Source organism: Podarcis melisellensis (assembly GCF_964234715.1).
Source record: "Podarcis melisellensis genome assembly, chromosome: 10".
Lineage (NCBI taxonomy): Eukaryota > Metazoa > Chordata > Lepidosauria > Squamata > Lacertidae > Podarcis > Podarcis melisellensis.
The window spans coordinates 32,607,059-32,630,607 of NC_138542.1; the positions used below are offsets into that span (position 1 = coordinate 32,607,059).

General features: G+C 41.6%; 1 protein-coding gene across 1 annotated transcript; it reads right to left on the reverse strand.

Annotated features, from left to right (window-relative positions):
- Positions 1–464: 464 nt before the first annotated feature.
- On the reverse strand, positions 465–23,427 carry TSPAN8 (tetraspanin 8). The gene is made up of 8 exons (XM_081928113.1): positions 23,213–23,427; positions 17,051–17,113; positions 14,439–14,567; positions 7,884–7,958; positions 7,692–7,799; positions 4,174–4,299; positions 2,483–2,566; positions 465–706 (listed from the first exon to the last, which is right to left on the reverse strand). The coding sequence occupies exons 1-8, from the start codon at positions 23,270–23,272 to the stop codon at positions 653–655; spliced, it is 699 nt and encodes a 232-aa protein (XP_081784239.1). The 5' UTR covers positions 23,273–23,427; the 3' UTR covers positions 465–652.
- Positions 23,428–23,549: the final 122 nt, after the last annotated feature.

Here is a 23,549-nt window from a genome sequence, read left to right on the forward strand (position 1 = left end):
AATACAGTCATTCCCATTGGAAAGATACTGAAGAAGATACTTGCTTCAGAAGGTGCACCACACAGGTGGGATGACTCCTCTGGGCTGGGTAATTTTGCTTTCATCACTGAGTGGACTAACCTAGCATTTCCCAATGTTCCTGAACTACAACCCCCATTATGTCTCAGCATTGGCCTTGTATTAAGAGTTCAACAACATTCAGAGGAACACAGCCCCCGCCCTTGTCCCTGTTATAAGTAAAGCATTTCCAGTTGTGAAGCTGAAGTATGTGTGTCCAGTTTTAATTCCAAACAAAAAAGTATTCCTTGCTTATCAGAAGCCGGAAAACAGTGCGCTGCGACAACACAATATGTGTCAAGTCAATATGCTTCATTTTGTTGACAAGTCGTCTTCAAATTAAAAAAAGGTGGCAGAAGTGTACACATAGGTATGTATTGCATTACAAAGAAACCAGTGACAGATCATTAGTTTCTCTAATTTTAAACAGATTTTATTTCATAAGTCATGAAGAGTATTTATCCATTGGTGCTTCGGCTGTTATCATCACAGCTGCTTCTGGCATTTATTTGCAGGTGCCAAACCAAACATCCATCTCTCAATCTACAAAGGTTTCTCATTTGGCTGGTGGCATATTTCTGACACTTCCATGGTTTCATTTTCTCTGGATTTGGCAGTAAAGGCTCATTGAAAACACCAGACCAAGAACCTGGAAAAGAAAGATGTTTATGGTATTATTTGGCAGCTTCAGAATATCCCCCACATACAGGCAAATGCGCAGCAAGAACATTTTGTTTGCAAATTTCTTGGATTTACATACAGATGAAATGTGCTATGCTGAAGACCATTTCCAAAGTAATTTTTAGAAGTATGACTCGAGAATAGTGGGATTTTAATTAAACCCATATATACCACACTATGGGAAACCTAAATTTATTCTGAAAGATGGATTGCTTTAATGGGTGAAGACATTGCCTTCTATGGAATTTGTACTTCTGTTTTCTGCTGTAACGTGGGGAGGGAATCAAATCTCATAGTAGCTAATAAAGGTTTTTCATACTACTTCTCTCTCAGAGAGAACCGTCCCAGAATGAAGCCCTTCGGTTCATCAGAAATGAATCACGATGTTCATAGAATCATAGAATCATAGAGTTGGAAGAGACCACAAGGGCCATCGAGTCCAACCCCCTGCCAAGCAGGAAACACCATCAGAGCACTCCTGACATATGGTTGTCAAGCTTCTGCTTAAAGACCTCCAAAGAAGGAGACTCCACCACACTCCTTGGCAGCAAATTCCACTGTCGAAGTTCTAATGACTTGCTTAATAGTGACTTTGTCGAAGTTCTAATGACTTGCTTAATAGTGACTTTGCCCTAGAGGAAAGCTCTCACACTGAGGCAGGATGGGGGCACTCAATTTTAGCAGATCACCCCCTTACCTAACGCATCCCTCTTCACCATTCTCCGTACCATTCCAGGGGGTCCCCTTACTTCTTATGAAAGCCATTCAGCAAATACAAATGTACAAAACAGACTTTTTTTAAAAAAAACCCGAAACATACTATTTCCCTTTAAGACACACACTTTCAGGTTCAGCACGGATATGGATAAAGGGTCATCTCAGGATCAGTTTTAATTAGAAACCTGTAATTCTTTTCAAACCTAGCTAGTAAGAAAAAGGCTGCGTGTCTGACTCCTCTAGTAGCAAAGCAAATGGGCAGCCGTGTAATTCCTCACCTCCCAGCCCACATATTTCCCACATCATTAATTACCACACAATTATCACATGATTTGTCACCAGCTCATTTTGTTAAACATTTGTTATTCCTTTTTATTAACGGCCGTTTATATTATTTCATTTCACGGCTCCTTCCAGCTTCAGATGAAATTTAGTAGCAGTGGTTTAAGTGACAATACAGCTGATTTGCAGCAGTGTTTGGATACTGACAAAGGAGGAGTTGGCCATGAGCTCACAACATGCACAGGACCACATCTGGGCTAAGGGTGGATACTGCTGGCCAACATGCATTGCATAGGGGCCAGATTAAACCGCTCTGTGTGGCTCCATGAGACAGCGAGGTCACTCTTCCAAAAGAAGACCATCTGTTGTGGCTGCTGACGCTGGTGGAATCCACAGATCAAGGGCCACCAATTCGCGCCAGTTAGGAATGGCAAAAATACAAACTGATGCAGAAATGTGGTAAACTGTGTTTAAGGTGGGCAGTAAATACTAAGTGGGAGAAACTGAAATCAGCAGATTGGTTCAGCTCCTTCTCTCCCAGAGGAGTCTTCTTCAGGTCAAAGGTTGGAAGTGGAGTCAGCAAGCACCAGGATGCCTCTCCTCATTTTAAACCCACACACATTTACACCAATGCCATTCTTGGGCTTCTTAGTCAGCCTAAGGTGCTGCACAAAAGTGGGACATTTCCCCAGAGCTTCTTGGAGAAAGAGTAAGATAGAAAGAGCAAAAATAGCTGTAGATATACCTCAATGAATGCCAGCCCAAATGCTATCCCCATAACGATAACCATGTTATTCTTGAAGAACTCCATGATTACTTCTCTGCAAGACTGAAAGATAAAAGAGACAAAACTTAATGCAAGTGAAATATTCACTAGTAATTCATAGGCTTCTAACATGAACACTTAATGGGAATGAACTAAACTAGTGGAATCTCCCACCTTGTGCCAAATATAAGCCATTTGTGGCTTGGCGCCAGAAAGGCAAAACAGTGCACAACAAATATCTATTGTCTTAAAACATATATGCAAGTTTAATCTTAATTGAATGGTTAATATGCAAAACAAGCTACCCTTGTGTGCATTCATCAGGCCTCATGGAGAAAGTGAACATAATCCTTCCAGGAAGAGGGAACTATATATACACAATTTCCAACAGGCCTTGAGGAATATGCATATCTCATGTGAATTTTCAGCATTCTCAGGCTATTATATCTACATAATCTCCAAACAGGTGTTGGGAATGCATATGTGTTGATGGAGGTGACTCAGCTAGGTTCCTCTTTCCTCCTTTTTGAAGCTGGCAGTGCCAGGGGGGATGGGACGCAGAGAGGCCTGCTGCTCTTCTCTATGAAACTCATGCTATCATACCCTCCAATATCCCACTGATCAAAATCAGAACACTTGTTTTTTGGTCCCAAACTCTCACGGGAGCCAGCTGATATGCAGAAGAGTGTGAGACCACGAAAAAGCATCTTTTGGTCCAGCGTTCTGGCATGACCCAGCTGACTCACATCAGAGCACCGGACCGAAAAATGGGACATTCCAGGATCCAATCAGAAGCCAGGATGGCTTCTGTAACTGTGATGTCCCACTCAAATCAGGATGATTGAGGAGTATGGAACCAATATCTGTTCAATTTAATGCAGTGAAACTTCATACTAAGCCCATACGGACACACATAACATTCATGTGTGTGTAAATAGACCATACATCACAGAAATGCCAGAAGTCTTCGGTGACCTTCATTCCAAGGAAAGTACCCGAGTTTATAAGTGTGATATTGGAGTTCTCAATATTCAGAAAATGCAGGTATTGGGAATTCCATCCATGAAGAAATTTGTTTCAACATTTGTTGAAAACTGTCCATAGTGACAATGAATGTGAAGGCATGTACAACTTAGAATTTTAAATAGCTTATGGCATTTTCATTCTCATTTTTTTTCAGACTTTGTTCATCTTCTCAGCCCTCCATTAACGCATCAGGTTCTGGATAGCACGCTGTGTGCTATAGTACAGGGGAGATGCTACAGTAATGTATGTTTATATTTAATTCAGGAATGCAATACATGACTTGTTGTAATGCATAATACAGCAGCAATGATTAGGAGGAGAATTCCAGATGCGCACGCCAGAAGCAACCCATTCCAAGGTAGACAGAACACAATGTTCAATGCACATACATTTTGTGGTGGGGCCATTACTCTTCTTCAGATATGTCACATGGCCTCTAACTAGTTCAATAAATAGGACTGCAAGAAAAGCAACAGAAACATGAGTTTCCACATTTCGAGGTAAGAGGTGACAAGTGTTTGAGGCAAGTAATAGAGCAACCCTTTACCAATATGTAATTTGCCATGTCGCCCTGAATATTCAAGCAGTCCAAACAACAATAACCCTCAAAGGAGAATTATGAAACGCGTTTTCATTCTTCTTACCGTTGCATACTTATCTCCTTTGCAAACTGATGTCCCAACGTCTTTAGTGTCACATTGACAGCCATTATATGTGGGCTGTGCCTTTCCCCAGTCACTCTCTCCCTTAAGCAAACCACAGCATTTGTTCTATAGGAGAGGAAAAAATAAAGACAGTGAGAGTTCCCAACTAGGATAAATAAATAAATTATTATTATTATTATTATTATTATTATTATTATTATTATTATTATTATTATTTATACCCCTCCCATCTGGCTGGGTTTTCGCAGCCACTCTGGGCAGCTTCCAACAGAATATTAAAATACAATAGTCTATTAAACATTAAAAGCTTCCCTAAGCAGGGCTGCCTTCAGATGTCTTCTAAAAGTCTGGTAGTTGTTTTTCTCTTTGACATCTGGTGGGAGGGCGTTCCACAGGGTGGGTGCCACTACCGATAAATGGCATGTGTCAAGATCTCAGAGAACTATTTAAAAAAACCAAACCATGTGACTAAACTTGCATATAGGGGGGGAAAGGAGAAACAGTAATAATGGTACCACGTTGAATGGCTCTTCTTCTTGCTGTTGCAGTTAAATTATACTCACCAAAAATCAGTGGGAAGCAGGGAGGACTAAGTGCAACAAATAAACAGAAATTCTCAAGAAAAGCAACTTTCTCAGAATACTATCCTTGTATAAGATATGTGTGATCCAGAGAAATCACATTTTTCTTTCAGTTATCAAAACTAAAGCAGATTTCTTTTAGAATTTTGGTCCCATTTTATCCAAATGTCAACTTTTCATGAGGAGAGAAAGGTTTTGACTTTGAACTTTATTTTTAAAAAATCAGCTGGTGCCACTCTTTACAAGAATCAAGGCTCACATCTGTTGTAGTCAATTTAATGGGGTGTTTATGAAGGGATGGGTGAATCTGCCAATTTAATCTTCTGTCATTTTCTAATTTTTCCAGTCTTTAGCTCAGTTCATCACATGTTCAAACAAACTTTTTTTAAAAGTCCTCATGAAAATTCATCAGCCTTTCAGTGCAACACAGCGAAGTTTGTGATAAAAGTTCTCAGCTTAGGAAAACCCAAGAGTCCTGCCTTGCTCCCTGAGTTTTCCACCATTTCCGACCATTTGTGTATATCTGTGATGTGCATAATAATGCTTTAATCGTGTTTGTTTTAATATGTTTCCGAGACCTGTCTGCTTTTTCTATGTTTGTTTGTTTGTTTTTTGGCTATAACCTGTATTTAGTTCGTCAATAAAATCTAATGCATGCAACTATACACATTTGCAAAACATTTTTTCCCGTAACATTATGTGCTTTTGTTTGTTTTCTTCTACTTATATATGAATTTTCATGCACACCTTCCCACAGTATATGTAGCTTGTATACATTTTTGGCTGTACAACTGTATGACAAAATTTGGAGAACCGTGAATTTTGCATGAAAGGTGTGCTTTTGTTTGGGTATTGTTTGGGGAAGTGCAAATTAGGCTGAAGCAAATTTCTCTCCCCAACCATATTTTTATACACTGTGGGTCGTATCTAGCAGAGACCTCCACCTGTGCAACAGAACTTCCTCTCACTCTTTTCTCTGCATGCACCTCTCCAAAAACTGAACCATAGAATCATAAAATTGTAGAGCTGAAAGTGACCCCAAAGGTAATCTAGTTCAACTCTCTGTAATGCAGGAATCTCAACTAGATTATACATGACAGGTTGCCATCCAACCTCTGCTTTAAAATCTGGAGGATTAGGGAAGGGCACATAGGGAGAGAAGTGGAAAAGGAAATATCATTGTTCAGGCAGAAGTCCTTGCACTAAGGAGATGACTTTCCTAGATGCAGCCCTATTTCTAGGGAATGTCTGAAGGCAGCTCCTTATAATTTCATACACTGGTGACTGATTAAGAAGTAGAGGGCAACTAAGAAGTAATCATTTCTTTTCAACCCCAGCGTAGCTACTGCTTTAGGAATACAACCCTTATTACTAGATTAAGATGGCTTATTCCCAACATTTCCATATTGGTTTGACATTGGCTTACTATCCTTCCTTGTTTTGAAGCCATTGACCATAGTTTCCTAGTTCAGATGAAAAGGGAAACTAATTAACGGAAGGCTTCCGAATGATTTACTTGTTTGTGCAAAGAGAAGAGAGAAGGGGCTGTGTGCGCACCCTGAAGTCTCGCTGATATCTTGGCTTATTAAACCAAGATATTATCATCCAAACGTGGCCATTAGGAAATACCATTATGAAATAATACCATTGCCATTTTCTTTGAAGTAGAAGGGATACCAGCCAGCAGTGGAGGAAACAGTTTAACTAAACGAGGTTAAGAGTCTGCATTCTGTAACTCTACATTCTTCCATTCTAGTCCCCCTTCTTTCATAGTTTTGTTCAGTAGAAAGTTGGTTCCTTCCGTAGAAAGCAAAACTGAGATGTTTCAGGCACCACATAAACAAGAAGCGGAACAGTCATCCCAGCATAAGCTGAAACAGATGCTTGCCATAAGTTCTTACAAAGACACTGATAGTTTCAAAGCCTATGTATTTGCTGCATTCAGTTCTCTAATGTGAGAAACCCAGGTCTCTCTTATGATAGGCACCTTGAAGCACTTTGGCCATGAGGAGCAATGGGTGTCTCCTGGCCACCTGCCTCTTGAGCCAATCACTCAGTAGAAGCCCCTTTCTTACCCACCTCCCAACTTGGCCTTGGGTGAGAGTAAGAATGAGTGAGATTTCTAAAGGCCCAAACATACTTGGGTTTATTGAACATTTATCCTAATTCGTTTGCATAAAGTTTGTGAACAGGAGATACAAGGTTGGCTTTTATCAAGCATTCTTTCTGATTTGTTTGTGAGGAGGTTATATGCACAAGTGAGTATTATTCTACTCGATCCACTGCCTTTCCCCCATCACTTTGATTACCACAAAAAGTCTGATTAATTTACTTATATTTAGGAAGCAGGCTTCTTATGCACCAAATCCACTTTAATTTTACAGTCTGAATGTGCTGACACATGACTGATTCCCACCTACAAAATAGCCAGAGTCTGAAAGTGATGTGACTTAATGTATGAAACTGGTCCAGATTTCAGATCCAAGGCTTGTAAGAAACATAGATTTAACCATTAAACAGCCGGTTCCCCAAGAATTACGGGTCTAGACATATCTTGAGTCCAAGCACCAACGAGTAAGAATTTCAGCTTTTCGCATTTTTTTTTAAAAAATGTTAATATCCTGTTTGTTTTTATTTTATCTTTAAAGTTTAAATATATAACATCGCAATTAATTAAAAATAGCATATGGATGCATTTACACTTATTGGGTTAGATTTATCGGGTGGGTTTACTTGTATTCCGAAATAAGTTAATATGACTATTGTCACAACCGACCAACCTTTTTCAATCTATTCACAAAGAGTAGCGGTTGTGTTCTTTTTCCAATTTCTTGCTATCACTATTCTTGTAACAGTTTTTTAAAAACAAAACCCCTCATTTGCCTTTATCTCAAATAAATCAGTAATATCATTTACCGCTTGCTCAAATTTGTGAAAACCGGCCTGGAAGTCTTGATACTTGTTTGAAGTATCCTGCAACATTTGAACCTCCTCGGTTAAGGTCTTGTTAACAACTTCTTCGACCTTAAAAAAAGGAATGCATTATCAATCAGCATATTTGATATACTTTCTTAGAAACAATTAAGCATGACTAAAAAAATGTGGTACCTTAGATTTATACACTCCTCCCAAAATACCAGCTACGATTTGAAGAAGCAGGATTATTAGTAGTCCAATGAAAAACTGTTGGGGGGAGAAACAAAAAAGAGAGCAATTAATTATCTAAAAGCAGGGTACAGTAAAGGAAAAGGTAAAGGACCCCTGACAGTTAAGTCCAGACACAAACGACTATGGGATTGCAGCACTCATCTCACTATACTGGCCAAGGGAGCCGACATTTGTCCGCAAACAGTTTTTCCAGGTCATGTCAGGTGTCAGGGAACTGCCATCAGCTCAGAGGCGAGAGGTGGGAGGGCAGTTGTGTTACAGGGAGCCTCTGAAGATCTTGCAAAGCAGTTCTTCCTCTGGCGATGAGGGAAGCCCCAACTCCAGTGGAGAGGAAGTGGTGGGAGCAAGGGATGCTAGGGAGAGCCTCAACACCGAGCCTGAGCAAAGCAGAGGGGAGGCGAGCCCCCCTTTGCCAATGCCCACTCTGTGCAGTAGGCTTGGGTGCAGAGAGGGGGGAGAAGGATGTTATTCTAAAGCAGCAATGCGGCAGCAAGCAAAGGCCATAGCAGCCAAGACTGCTGCTTGTGGCTGGAAAGCCAAACAGGAAGTTTGTGACTGTTGCCATGGGAATAAAGGGGCAGTCCATTCTGTACTGAGCACCGGATGTTAGCTCAGTGGGTTTGTCATATGACCTGTGCTGGAAGGACATGGGTGGAGTTTATTCTAACTGCCGATGAGTGCAGACATGTTTTCTCTGTACTGAAGTAAAAGACAGGAATAAAAGATGTAAATAGATTTCTGTCTGCTTCTTTCCCCTCCCTGGGGACACAAGAGGGGAGAGAGGAGCAGTTGGTGTGTTTTCCTCACAGCCTGAGGAAAATCGCCGGAACGGACCTCGCGTATGTTTTATCCTGCCGGGAGTCGCCAGAGGGAGGTCTAAAGAATTCAGCCGGTGCCTGAACAGATAGGCACATACCTCAAGACGGGCAAGAATTCCAACAATGGTAGCAGAGGATGGTTGCTGTTTTCATCGACCTCTGCATCAAGAAGTGGCCTCCATGGAAGCCTGAGGTGAGAAGGCTGATTCTCTGCAGCCAGAAGCTGACCAGAGGAATCTGATAGCCAAGCAACGGAGCCCAGGTATGAGTTTTTCGGGCTTAGAAGAGTGAATGCAGATTGAGTTATTCTCTGCTTCACGGGGAGCAGTAGATGGGAAAGACAGCTCCAGTCAAAAGAGAAACCGCATTCCAAACATTCCTGTGGTTAATCCTGTCCAAGGGATGGAATGCACTGTTGCTAAGCGACGCCCTTCAGTGAAGGCCATGCCTCAGAGAGGAGAAGTGAAAGTTAAAATGGAATGTTTTGTCTTCAGAGTCTGAAGAGCTCTTGGAAATTTCCAACGCAGCTAGCGTTCAGAGCTGCCAGGTGGCACAGAGTGTAAACAAGCCAGCTATTGGATTTTAGAGGCTTGTGTTTGAGAGTCAATGCAAGGACTCAAAATGGATGCCAAGAGGGGGGGAGGCCTGCCTACTCCAGACCTTCTGACCAGTGACAATTATGCATCTTGGTCTATTAAGATGAAGGCCCTGCTGCAGAATCAGAGACTGTTTGGGGTGATTGAAAATCCCATTCCAGCAGCACCAACGCGTGCTTGGGAGTCACAGGATGTGAAGGCCAGAACTGCCATAATTCTGTGCGTGTCAGATTCGCAGCTGATCCACATACAAGATTTAGACCACGCGAAACATGTTTGGGACACGCTGAGAAGGACACATCAGAGAGATGCAGGTTCTTCAGCGCTGCTGTATTTTGAAAAGCTGACCAACCTGAGGCTTGCGCCTGATGGAGATGTTCAAGCGCACCTGACGGAAATGAAATTTCTGCGTCAACAGATGGTGGAACGCAATTTCCGTCTGGATGAAGAAGTGTTTTGCTTCATGGTGATCAACAGCCTGAATCGGACTTACAAAACAGTTGCCAGTCAGCTGGGGTCTCTCCCAGCAGCTGATCTCACGTCGGAGAGGGTCTTTGCCGTGGTTCTTTGTGAACATGACAGGCTTGCCGCCCTGGAAGTCAAGGACAAGGGGAGCAAAGAACGGAGTTCTAACGCCCCTACTGCTGTTGCTACTGGAGAAAATGCTGTAGCTTTGAACGTTGTCCGATGCTACAATTGTGACCAGACTGGGCATCTTCAGCGGTACTGCAAGAAGCCACGTCGGAACAGAGGAGCTAAGGCGAGCTCCACAACGTCTGAGGCATCAGACAAAGGTCACACCAAGCCAAAGGCAAAGACTACAAAGGCTTTGATGTCGCTAAAAGCCACACCAGAGGTGGGAAACTTCTTTGTCCTAGACACTGGAGCCACAGTTCACATGTGTCGACACAGAGGACTATTTTCTACGTTTGAGAAGCAAAGCTTCGCGGTGCAACTAGCCAACGGTCAAGAGCTGGAAGCCACCGGAATTGGAACTGTGTATCTTGAAAGTCTGAACTTGACTATAGACAGTGTTTATTTGGTTCCAGAGTTGAAGTTTAATCTGCTCAGCGTTTCGCAGATTGCCAAGAAGGGACTAAAACTGTCCTATGATGATGAGAAATGCGAGATCTACAAAGATGGAGAGCTGTATCTTTCTGCCAAAGAGAAAGATGGACTGTATTTGTTGACTTTTGATCAAAGTGATTACATGGAATGTAATTCTTGTGATTCTAACATGATCTGTTTTACAGGTGTAGCCAAGAAGAACACCAAGCAGGTCACCTTGAGGGTCAACAGGGCATTTCAGCGGGTGTATGCTGATGTGATTGGTCCTTTAGCACCATCTAGAGGCAATGCAAAGTATTACCTAATATGTGTTGATTCTTTTACAGGTTTTGTCTGGCTTTATCTTTTGGAGAGACCGAAAGAAGCCTTAGAAAGGTTTAAAGAGTTTTGTGACAAGGTTAAAAATATGCATGATGCTGACATAGATTGTCTTTGCACAGATGAGAAGCCAATTTTTCTTTTACAGGAGTTCCAGAGGTTCCTGAAGAAGAAAGGGATAAGACACAAAACTGCTAGTTCCGAACAAGCTTGGAACAAATGTGTCTGTAGTAGGGTGAACAAAGAATTGCAAAAGGGAATGGAAGCGCAATTGCTTAGTTCACATCTGCCACATGAGTACTGGGCTGAGTCGCTAATGTCATTCTGTTACACGTGGTTGAGAAAGTTTTCAAAGCAGTTGGGAAGTTCTCCTTTTGAGAAACTGTTCCACAGAAAACCTTCAGTTGCCCATTTCAAGGTTTTTGGGTCTCATGTGAGAACAGAAGCTCCAGGTGGAGTAAAGAATGCCAGAGGCATTTTTGTGGGTTATGAAAAGGGTCTCTACAGAGTAATTTTGTCTGAATCTGGTCAGGTGATTCTCACAAAACTTCTAGAGAGTGCTCCTGAACAGGAGAGAGTAATTGTTCAAACATTTCCCACAGGAGTTGATGATGATTCTGATGATGATGATGATGAGTTTGATCTTATTGAGTTCAGTAGTACTGAAGATGACAGCGATAGCTCAGACAGCTCAGTTGTCACAGTCATTGAGAGGAAATCTCAGATAATGACTAGATCCTCAGAAGAGGAGGACGAACCACTGATTAAGCTTAGTACTGGTTCTCCAGAGAGTCCAAAGGCTGAACCAGAAAGCAAAGAAGAGCAGCACCTCTTACGTAGGTCTGAGAGAGCAACGAAGGGTGTACCACCCAAGAGGTATTCACAAGAGTTTGCTAACTTATGTGTTGCTGTTGTAAACGACCAAGGTCAAATTGAAGCTGTGTCTGAGTCAGAGACAAAGGCACAACAGAGAGTTGCTAACCAAGGTAATGCAGAAGCACTCATTCCTTGGAAGTCACACAACCAGAGAGGTACATTGGTAAAACCAGTGGCGGGTAGTTCCAAGGGTGGAACTGAAACAACAGGGGAATGTTATAAGTATAACAACTGTTTGTTTTCTTCTCTGGATGACGCTTTGCTCGCAGCACGCATTGATACTTTAGGGGGAGTATGTTATTCTAAAGCAGCAATGCGGCAGCAAGCAAAGGCCATAGCAGCCAAGACTGCTGCTTGTGGCTGGAAAGCCAAACAGGAAGTTTGTGACTGTTGCCATGGGAATAAAGGGGCAGTCCATTCTGTACTGAGCACCGGATGTTAGCTCAGTGGGTTTGTCATATGACCTGTGCTGGAAGGACATGGGTGGAGTTTATTCTAACTGCTGATGAGTGCAGACATGTTTTCTCTGTACTGAAGTAAAAGACAGGAATAAAAGATGTAAATAGATTTCTGTCTGCTTCTTTCCCCTCCCTGGGGACACAAGAGGGGAGAGAGGAGCAGTTGGTGTGTTTTCCTCACAGCCTGAGGAAAATCGCCGGAACGGACCTCGCGTATGTTTTATCCTGCCGGGAGTCGCCGGAGGGAGGTCTAAAGAATTCAGCCGGTGCCTGAACAGATAGGCACATACCTCAAGACGGGCAAGAATTCCAACAAAGGATGCGGGGTCACACGACTGTTATGCTGGGGAAGGTATAAGGACCGCCCACTCCCAGATTCTGCTAGCGACTGAGCAGACATGGACTTGCGACGCTCTGCACTGTAAATAGTTTGTACAGATAATTAAGCCTGGAAAAGACAGGTCAGAGTCTTGTCTGCTTGCTCTCGAACAACCACACCCACACCTGGCATCAGGGTAAAGTAGATTTCTGTTAATCTGGCCATTGTATGACATATTTTGAAGTGAGCTGCAAATGTAATTTTTTAAAAAATAACAATTATTATTAGTTGCTTGTAAGCTCCATTTTGCATTTCTACACAATATATATATATATATATATATATATATATAGTTTTTATGATGTTGGTATATTTGGTGATTGATCAATGCATTTATTGATTTGGTCCAAGCATATGTGTAGAAATGTGTAGAAATGAAAGCATTAAGAGAAGACTGATGTTACTACATGTTGACTCCAGTCATCATTCATTCGCACAGCACCTACATGCATAGGCTCCCATATGTGGAATCCATACTCTAGAAAAATGGAAGGTATGGACTGACACCGATTGATGAATGGTTTAAGTTTGCTTATATGTCGCTTTCCCCCATAATGAGCTGGGCGCAAAGCAGATTTCAGGAAACATTCAAAAACATCCAAATACAGAAAAATGGAAAGACACATGAAAGGAACACAGAACATGTCAGTAAATTCAGAAGTAGCAAAAAGCAAATAAAATAAAATAAATGTCAAACAGAATAAATTCAGTACAGTGGTACCTCGGGTTACAGAAGCTTCAGGTTACAGATGCTTCAGGTTGCAGACTTTACCTCAGGATGAGAACAGAAATCGTGCGGCAGTAGTGGGAGGCCCCATTAGCTAAAGTGGTACCTCAGGTTAAGAACAGTTTTAGGTTAAGAACGGACCTCCAGAACAAATTAAGTTCTTAACCCGAGGTACCACTGTATTACAAAACAACAGCAGCAGCAGCAGCAACAACAACAACCCACCTAAGCTTAAGTACATAAATACTTAAGCAAAACAAAAGTTAACCAACCAAGTTTTTGGTATTGGTCTTGCTGCACTCCAAGGAGTCTGACTTGAATTCAGTTCAGAAGGGAGGGATAGATGACATGCAACTGGCTCCCATAGTTTTACTCCAGAAGAGATGGACAACAGGCTGTGTATGCTTTCAAGTTGTATATGCTCTGGCTGTGTCCAAACTGGGCTCTTGAAAGTGTGGTAATCAGGAGTGGTGAAGTCATTGGGTGTGACCCCAATTCATCGCCTCTGTGTAAACAATTCTAAACAGGGATTCAGAAATGTAAAAACTTCCCAGCCTTTTATTGATTCAAGAGGTACTCTTTATACATTATCCCTAATATAATGGCTTGTGAAATATGCATGCTAAACTATATATTTTTATTGTATTGTGTATATTTGTTTATTTAGATGGTACGTCTCTTGGGGTATAATTTCATGTTTTAATTGTATAGAGTCATGTGTGCTAATGGTGCTATATAAACAAATGATGATGATAATTCAATTAATAACAATAATAATCCGAGTCAAATTCCTTTACTGTATCCTTCTGTCTCATGTTTCCTTCATAGTCCACAGCTGCAAAGAAGGGAATTCTTGCCTGTCGCTTTGGAACTTTTTAGAAACACTAAATCATTTCATTGAATATACAGTGGTACCTCGGTTTTTTAACATCTCCTTTGACGAACGTTTCGGAACTCAAATGCCGAAAACCTGGAAGGAAATGCTTCCGTTTTTGAACATGCCTCAGCGGTCAAACGGCTTCCGCTGAGGTACCACTAAGTTTTTCTCAAATTTCTCTGTAAACTTGCAGGCTGCCCTTTGCGCCTCAGTTTTCGAACATTTTGGAAGTCCAGAACAGATTACGTTCGAAAACCGAGGTTCCACTGTAGAATGCTCCAAATCACAGACAAAGAAAGGAGACAAGAAGTGAGCACACTAATGTAAACATTGGTGTGGAGAGGCTAGTGTTGAAGTTCCTGCTACTGAATCTCTTACCAGGAGGAGCATGCATTGGCTTTCCTTCATGGCACCACAGCAGCCGAGAAAACCCATCACCATGATGATAGCGCCCACGGCAATGAGGAGATCAATCCCAGCAAACATGCCACTGCCTTTGTTGAATGACTGTGGAGACAGAAGCAAATATGGTAAACAGAGAAAGGACATTCTTCTTCAAAAGCAATGTGAAAGGTAGTCAACAACTCTTTCCTCTAGTCTACTGTGGATGGGATCAGTGGGAAAAGGCTTTTGCACCAGTGCTATTTCATGAGTTGAGCCACAGCATATCTCTTACACCCAAATACCCAAAGGGCACTGCAGTATTGTTGCAATTTAGGGCAGAGCAACTGGGTTAAACCACAGAGCCTAGGACTTGCCGATCAGAAGGTCAGCAGTTCGAATCCCCATGACGGGGTGAGCTCCCATTGTCCGGTCCCAGCTTCTGCCAACCTAGCAGTTCGAAAGCACGTCAAAGTGCAAGTAGATAAATAGGGACCGCTCCAGCGGGAAGGTAAACGGCGTTTCCGTGCGCTGCTCTGGTTTGCCAGAAGTGGCTTGGTCATGCTGGCCACATGACCCAGAAGCTACCTGTGGACAAACGCTGGCTCCCTTGGCCAATAAAACAAGATGAGCGCCGTAACCCATAGTCAGTCACGACTGGACCTAATGGTCAGGGGTCCCTTTACCTTTTTTAACTGCTACAATGCACTGTTTTGCGTTGCTCAGGTATGAGTGGAGAAGGGGCACAAAGCAGCACAGGGGGTGTGGAAACATTTTGCTCAGCCCTTTTGGCTTCAAAGGCCTGTTCAAATGGCATACCCCTCGATATGTACACATAGCTAATGGGGAATAGGAAGGTGCTTGCTCATTGCATGCCTGACTTCCACACATTCCGTGGAAGGTTGACAGAACCTATGAATGTACATGTGGGTGGGTGGGATTGTAGACTCTGCCTTTTGCTGGGTCTCCCACTGCAAGAAGTGTGCCTGAAAGCAAATGTGGGGCTTCTCTTGATCTAAAAGGTACAGTTAGTGAAGATTCCTGCAGCCCGATTGCTGACAGGAGTGAGACCCTGTCAGCATACGACACCCCTGGTTAGAGGCCTGCACTGGTTGCCCATTTGCTACCAGGTCACATTCAAATTATTACTATCAGTTTATAAAATCCTTAACAACTTGGGACCAGTTTACCTGCGAGGTCACCTTGCTCCGTATATGCCCACTTGACTGTTTCAATTCGTGGAATGGGCACTGTTACAGAGACCACATAATACTCGTTCTACTTTTGTAAGAAATTAATTTTTTAGTGCAGCAGAGCCCACACACTGGAACTCCCTGCCCATTGATTTCACTGTATTATTTCTCTCAGCTGATAAAAGCATTTTTTGTTAAGACAACATATGCCTACCCATATATTTCAATGTGTGTTTTAATCTATTTTTAGCTCATCGTTGCTTTTAATTATTTGGGAATGCTTTAAAAAAAACCCCTTTCGGTGACAATATTATTGTTTTATTATTCTTTTTGGAAACAGCTTTGAGGGGTTTTTTGTTTTTTTTACAATCAAGCTGCGTAGAAATGTTCTGATGTAAACAAACAGGGATAACTGCTCAGATTTTGGGCACCTCCAAATATCCTTTTTTTATTGCGCACGGTGATTTGTGCTCATGATGGTGTCACTGTAGTTGTAACTCTACTTTCAGGATTGTCTCTCCAGTCACTTCAGTTAGTGGAGGCACCCAAAGAAAGGTTTCAGATTATGGTGTTGGAGGATGGACAGGTTTTTAGAGGAGAAGATGACTGCATTGACTCCAGCAGCAGGCCAGTCATAGCCCTGTTTAGGGAAGTTTTTAATGTTTTATGTTTTATCGTGTTTTTAATATTCTGTTGGGAGCTGCCCAGAGTGGCTGGGGAAACTGAGCCCGATGGGTGGGGTATAAATAAAAAAATTATTATTATTATTATTATTGGATTTGGCTTAAAATGTATATGTAAATTACTTAAAATGTAGCATGCATTCATATACTCATCTACATTCCTTATATTATGTTTAAAGTGGAAATCAGGTGTCTTGTCCTTGATCACATAAATAAAATGTCTTCAGCACACCTCTTTTTCTCTCTCTCTTCAAAAGAGCATTCAAATTAATACAACTCGAGTGCATCTCTGGATTATTCAAGATTTTAAACCTGCAATCCTATGCACAGTTGTTTGAGAGTAAATCCCAATGAACATAGTGGTACTACTTACATCCCTACCTCCCACCCCCAAAAAATCAATTGAATGATGAAATATATTTTTGAAGCAGTGGGTAGCTGAGATAAGGCTCACACTTTAAATGAAGGAGGTTTCTCTTCACAGGAGCCCAACACATGGGACAAAGCTTTCTTCTTTCTCAAATGTGTCTTGAATCAAAAGGAGGTCAAGGCAAATTATTGATTTCTAAAATTATGTTTCTAAAATTTAAAAAATGATTTTATTTTTTTAAAAAACAGCCATTATTTCTTGGAAAGCACAAGACTGGATGCCCATACCATTTTGGGATCAACAAATTATGGAGAAATAATATAGAAAAATAAGGATAAATAATATGGTGAAAAACAAACTTACTTCTTGAGCATCTTTGTTCACACGCATGTAAATAGAGGCTGCCAGAATAGCACATCCACACATCTGTTTATGGAAAGACATTGGTCAGCAGTATAAACAGAATGTAAAACAATTACTTTTCAACAGATGCCTGCTTGCAAGTTCAGTGCATACAATCACATGGAGTAGATATAATAATATCATGTGTTCCAGCTCTCCAGTCTCTGTTTGCCAGGAACTGTCCCTGGCTGCTGTTTTGCTCCTAATTTTCCTTTAGAGAAGAAGAAGAAGAAGAAGAAGAAGAAGAAGAAGAAGAAGAAGAAGAAGAAGAAGAAGAAGAGTAGTAGTAGTAGTAGTAGTAGTTTGGATTTGATATCCCATTTTATCACTACCCGAAGGAGTCTCAAAGAGGCTAACAATCTCCTTCCCTTCCTCCCCCACAACAAACACTCTGTGTGGTGAGTGGGGCTGAGAAGAAGTGTGACTAGCCCAAGGTCACTCAGCAGCTGCATGTGGAAGAGCAGGGACGCGAACCCGGTTCACCAGATTACGAGCTTACCGCTCTTAACCACTACACCACACTGGCTCTTTAGAGGATGATTTGGTCAAATATCTGACAGCATGGACCATGAACACACAGAGTCAAGTTTCCCAGGTTTCAGCCCTCTTCCAGGTGTCCAGTTAACATCTTCCTTTTTTTTTTAAATTCTTTTTATTAAGTTTCGTTTAAAGCATACACATGACAAAGTAAATAGATGTGGAAAAAAAAGGAAAAAAAATAAAAAGTAAAAAAGAGGGAAGAAATAGAGAGGAAACAAGACAACATAGCACATTACATTTACAGTTCGACTTCCATCCCTCTTGATTCCGGATTCCTAATTTTTACAAAATTCCATTTTTACAGCTGTTGTTGTTTAATAACCTGAAACATCGAAAGTTTTATAATAAACCTACTATAGTTGGTATGTTTTCATAATTTCTTTCTATATATATCATAAATTTAGCCCAATCGTCCCTTAACTTTGTATTTTTTTGGTTTCTTATTTTCTGCGTCATATTTGCCAATTCAAAGAAGTCATATAGTTTATTTTGCCATTCCATCATCGTTGGTGTGTTCGTGCTTTTCCATTTTTGAGCAATTAGCAATCTGGCCGCTGCTGTTGAGTACTGGAACAAAACTACGTCTTCTTTCCTAATCTCCTCTCCTATGATGCCTAATAGAAAGGCCTCTGGTCTTTTTGGGAAAGTGTATTTTAATATTTTTTTTAACTCGTTATATATAGTATCCCAGAATTTTTTAATTTCCTCGCAGGCCCACCACATATGCATGAAATTACCCTCCTTTACTTTACACCTCCAGCAGACCCCGCTACCAATCTTATATATCCTGTTCAGTTTTTCTGGTGTTAAATACCATCTGTGGATCATCTTTTCTATGTTTTCCCTGATTGCCGCACACGCCGTAAATTTTATTCCCTTCTCCCACAGTTTTGACCATTGCTCGTAGGCTATGCTATGTCCTATATCTATTGCCCATTTGACCATGACTTCTTTGATCTCCTCATCTTTTGTGTCCCACTCCAATAGTATGTTGTACATTTTAGATAATAATTTAGAATTACCTTCAATTATTTCAATCTGAAATTTCGATTTTTTTCATTCATTCCAATTTTTTTGTCTTCCGCCCATAAGGCATTGATTTGATAGTATTGTAGCCAAACTGTCAGCTTTCCCTTCAGTTCCTCGTACGGTCTTAATTTCCACGTGTCTTCCGATCTTACCAATAGGTCCTCATATGTTAAATTCTCTGCTCCCGTATTTATATTTATAGTTGTTATAATATTAATTGGGGACAGCCACCAGGGGGTTCGCCATTCCAGTAGTTTTTTATTCCTTTCCCAGGCTTCATACAAGGGACCTCTAATGATGTGACTCGAAAATCCCCTATGCACTTTCCCTTTGCTCTGCCATAGATAGGCATGCCAGCCATATCTATTATCCGCCCCTTCCAGGTCCAATAAGTCACTATTTTTTAGCGTGATCCAATCTTTGACCCAGCATAAACATGCGGCCTCATGATACAACTTTAAATTCGGAACAGCGAAGCCCCCTCTTTCCTTTCGGTCCGTAAGAATTTTAAATCTAATCCTTGGTCTTCTACCCTGCCAGATGAATCTGGAGAGAGTCCGTTGCCAATCTTTAAACAGTTTAGGCCCCCTGATTATTGGGATGTTTTGGAAAAGGAACAACATCTTAGGAAGCACGACCATCTTTATCGCCTCCATCCTACCCAGCCACGATAAATTGACTCTATTCCAGACATCGAAATCTCTTTTAATCTCTTTCCAGACTACCGAGTAGTTATCTTCAATTAGGTTTATATTTTTTGATGTGAGCCAGATTCCTAAATATTTTATTTCTTTTGCAATTTTTATTCCGTATTTTCTTTCTAGTTCTTCTTTTTCTTCACTTTTTAGATTTTTTGTCAACATTTTTGTCTTCAATTTGTTTAGTTTAAAGCCGGATAACTTGCCGTATTCTTCCAGGATCTCTAACGCTTTGCCAATACTCTCTCGAGGTTCTTCCAAGGATAATATCAGGTCATCTGCGTAGGCCTTTAGCTTAAATTCCTTCAGTCCTATTCTAATTCCTCGTATCTCAGATGAGGTTCTAATTTTATTCGCCAATATTTCTAAGACCATAATAAATAGAAGCAGGTGTCCAGTTAACATCTTCCTCTGGGCTTAGAGCACATGCATAGATGCAACCAGGGTGATGGGGTAGGACCTAATGGCCCCTCTCCCAACAGCAGTGTTACTGTCGCTTATCGTAATGGTCTGGTATGGGGCAGGACAACAGAGAGGAGCAAAACTAGTGCTCCCAACAGTTTGCCCACAGTCCCAAATTTGCACCATCCCAGTAAGTGGCAGCAACACTGCTGTTGGGAGACCACTGCCACCCAACCGCATTGCCACTCCACTGTGCCACCCATCAGCACACCACTTCTCTTCCATCTCACAGTCACTCCCCACCATAACTACTTATTCACATACAGCAGGTGGAGAAAAACCCTCAGCTATGTGTGGCATGGGTTCCAGCACTGATCCTTGGTCTGAAGAGATACAGTGCTTCACGAGACATGCAAAATCTGAAACGTAATGGCAATCTGCTCCATGTGTTAGCCCAGAAGGTGATATGTAGATCAATTCAAAATGGCAACTATGTAGTGCTGAGGTGGCAGCTCCCAGGCCTCAACCTCATGTTGCCCTTCAGCAGCAGTGAGGAACCGAAGTCTAAACGTGGCCCCCTAGGCATCTCTGTTTAGCCCTCAGGACTCCTCTGAGGCCATAGCCCTATCCAGCCCTGTTCCATGTTGTCCTCAGGTGCTTTCGTCTGGCTAGAATATGATTCTGAACTGTCCAGTGCCTCTTGCCTGTCTGGTTAGAGTTTGTGTATATGTGTGGAAACCTTTGGCTTTTGTGTGGCTAGAATGCAGCCTAGAATACACACGTACAAGTGATAGCTGTTGCTCCACCATTTTTACAGAGGGGCTGTGCAAAATCTTGGGGTGTGCAGATATGGCTTAAAGACTGCAGGTTGTGTGTGTGTGTGTGTGTGTGTGAGAGAGAGAGAGAGAGAGAGAGAGAGATCATATGGTAGATAAATTCTGTACTTCTAGAGGTATCCTCATGCTTTGACAGCTTACAATATGCAGGCAGCTCAAGGGCAGATTTCCACTAGCAGGACCGGATCATTAACCGTGCTTAAGTGCAGACTAACCAGAAGCCCCAGTCTGTGCAGTTGTTTGAATGGCTGATCAACAGATACCTTTCATCAGGTTCTATTAAAATTCTCTGCAGCTGAGAACACAGCGGCTGTTGCCTTATCACATAGTGGAAAGGCTGTGGCTGTCTTTATTTAAAATATTGCTAACCTGCCCATCAGCATAACAGAATTCAAGATGGATTAGAAGCATAAGGTGTGCATAGACCTCCTGCCATATCTCTCTCTCTCTCTCTCTCTCTCTCTCTCTCTCTCTCTCTCTCTCTCTGTGTGTGTGTGTGTGTGTGTGTATTAGTCCCTCTGAACGATTCAAAGCTGGCTCCAGATTTTGGTGGGTTCTGGCCAAGTGATCTATAGTAGGCCCCATACCCACCACACAGCCTAAACACACAACTTGCCTAAGCCTCTGGTTCTTGTGGGCAAGAGGCTAGTGCTGCAGGATGATGGAATGGCATGTGTCTAGAAAAAGTGGAACCGACAAAGCTGAAGGGAAAATGCAAGCTACATTCTTTTGTCCCCTAGTCAAGCTTTTCTTTTATTCGCTATTCATATAGAAGCTAGGTGCTAGGGCTTGAACTTGGGATCTTCTGCATGCAAAGCTACAGTTCTTCTCCACAACTGTGGGTGGGGAAACAATGAGTGTGAAGAAAATATTAAAGGTAGAAGAAAATAGATATAAGTTTCAGCTGAAAGACAAGCAGGACGATGAACAAACATTGCATATACTAGAAAGCAGGTCTGTATGACAATCAGTAGGGGGGATGCATCCTGTTTCGCCTTGCCCTGCCACCACCACATCCCTTGCCTAGGTTGTGTGGTGGCAATATGAAGTGGTGGGGCACCTGTGGGGGTGTTGCCTGAGGCGGCTGGTTCACCCTGCCTCATGGGTGGGCCGGCCCTGAGAATCAGTAGAGTTCATAGATTTAAAAGGATGAATTTTGGAAATGTTATAGATGGAAAGCCAGTAGGCCATGACTAAAACAGAGATATAGGCAGAGAGAGCGAGAGAGAGAGAGTAGGAGAAGGATGAAGGATTATGTGCATTGAAAGTGAGGGCTTAGGTCAAAATAAAACAAAACATTATAGTTTTGATCTGAGGAGGAAGTTAGATGACAAATGTTTTAGACATAGGAATATCTCTAAATGCTTTTTGTGACTGGGTACGTATTGCAATATGTCTTGCTAAGAATTTGGGAATGGGGTTTACTCCCAAAAGTTCATACAAGTAACAGCTCTGACCTGAAGGGTTTCAGTTCACAAAGTCATCCGGGGATATCATGAATAAATGCATTTGCATTCTCTCACTGAAATAACTTGAATAGCATGAGGAAGTAATTGATTCTGAGGAAGACATTATGGGTTTTTCCAGTATGCACCAGTCATAGCTGTCAACTTTTCCCTTTTCTTGCGAGGAATCCTATTAGGAATAAGGGAATTTCCCTTAAAAAAGGGAAAATGTTGACAGCTATGGCACCAGTCAATAGACCATGGGCGTTGCCAAGGGGGCAATTGCCCCCTCAATCAATAAAAATACTTAACCACCTGAGGTTCTGCCCTCTCCTAACATAAAGCCTGCCCACCCCCGATATAAATCCTGGCTATGCCCATGCAATAGACATACAAAATACTGAAGTTTCAACTCTGTGCCTTTCCATTCCCAAGCCACTATTACAATTAGCCTAATTTTGGTCAAGATCTTCAGAAATCTGAGCACTAATCATCTAGAAATATCAGGAGAGATAGAAGTTTTGTACTCCTTTGGGTTGGTGGCAGATGGCTGACTGCATGCAGGTACCCAATTGGTGGTCAGTGTATTATTAGCAATATTAAAACAATGCCTTTCTTTCCCCAAAACCCTTTTAATGTGCTGTTTAACCCATGTGCTTCAGCTATACCAAACTACTGAAATATAAGTCATTTTGGCCACATGAATTTAGGGGACATTAGAAAGGCCTGGGTTCTGAGCTTGCCCTTGGAATTTCACCCTACTCCCCACCCAATTGTGGTTTTTTAAAAGTTATGAATTGCCGTTCACGTGTATCTCAAGGTGATTTACAAACATATTTTTTAAAAAACAACAACACTCAACTAATTAATGAATTGCCTTTCACATGAGTCTCAATGCAATCTACTAACATACAACAGAAACATACAATAATAGTTTTTAAAGCACTGCCAAAGGATAGATTTAAAAACAATACAAAATGAACACCTTTACATCTTGCTAGAAAAGCATGTTGAAATGAAAGAGTCTTCAACTGTTTCCAGATAGCAAGCACCTGTTAAATATCAGCAATAATGCTGTTCTACAAATACCTCGTTATTGTTTAACTGCTGTTTCAGTATCCCTTGAATTCACTTTGTTTCGCATGACAATCATTTTGAACAATTCAGACTTACCCAGAACAAAAAGTTGAAGATGAACATAGAGTACTTCATGCAGCTGCTGACACCAGCCATTTTTTTAATTTTTTAAGAAAAATTCAGCAAGATCAAGGGTGGTTATATAAAAGTAGCACTTCTTAGAAGAGTTCCCCCCGTCGAACTATTTCTGATCCTCGCTCTTTGACTAATCGGCTAGACCACTTCCTTACTTTTTGAAAGCAGAAAAGGAAGTTCTGAGGAGAAAAGAAGTTCAATTAGTCAAGCCGTGCATATCTTGTAGCTAAATATTAACCAGGCAATTTTAAAAAGCACCAGTCAGAGCTATCTCTAATGCCTGTGTGTGTGTTTTTTC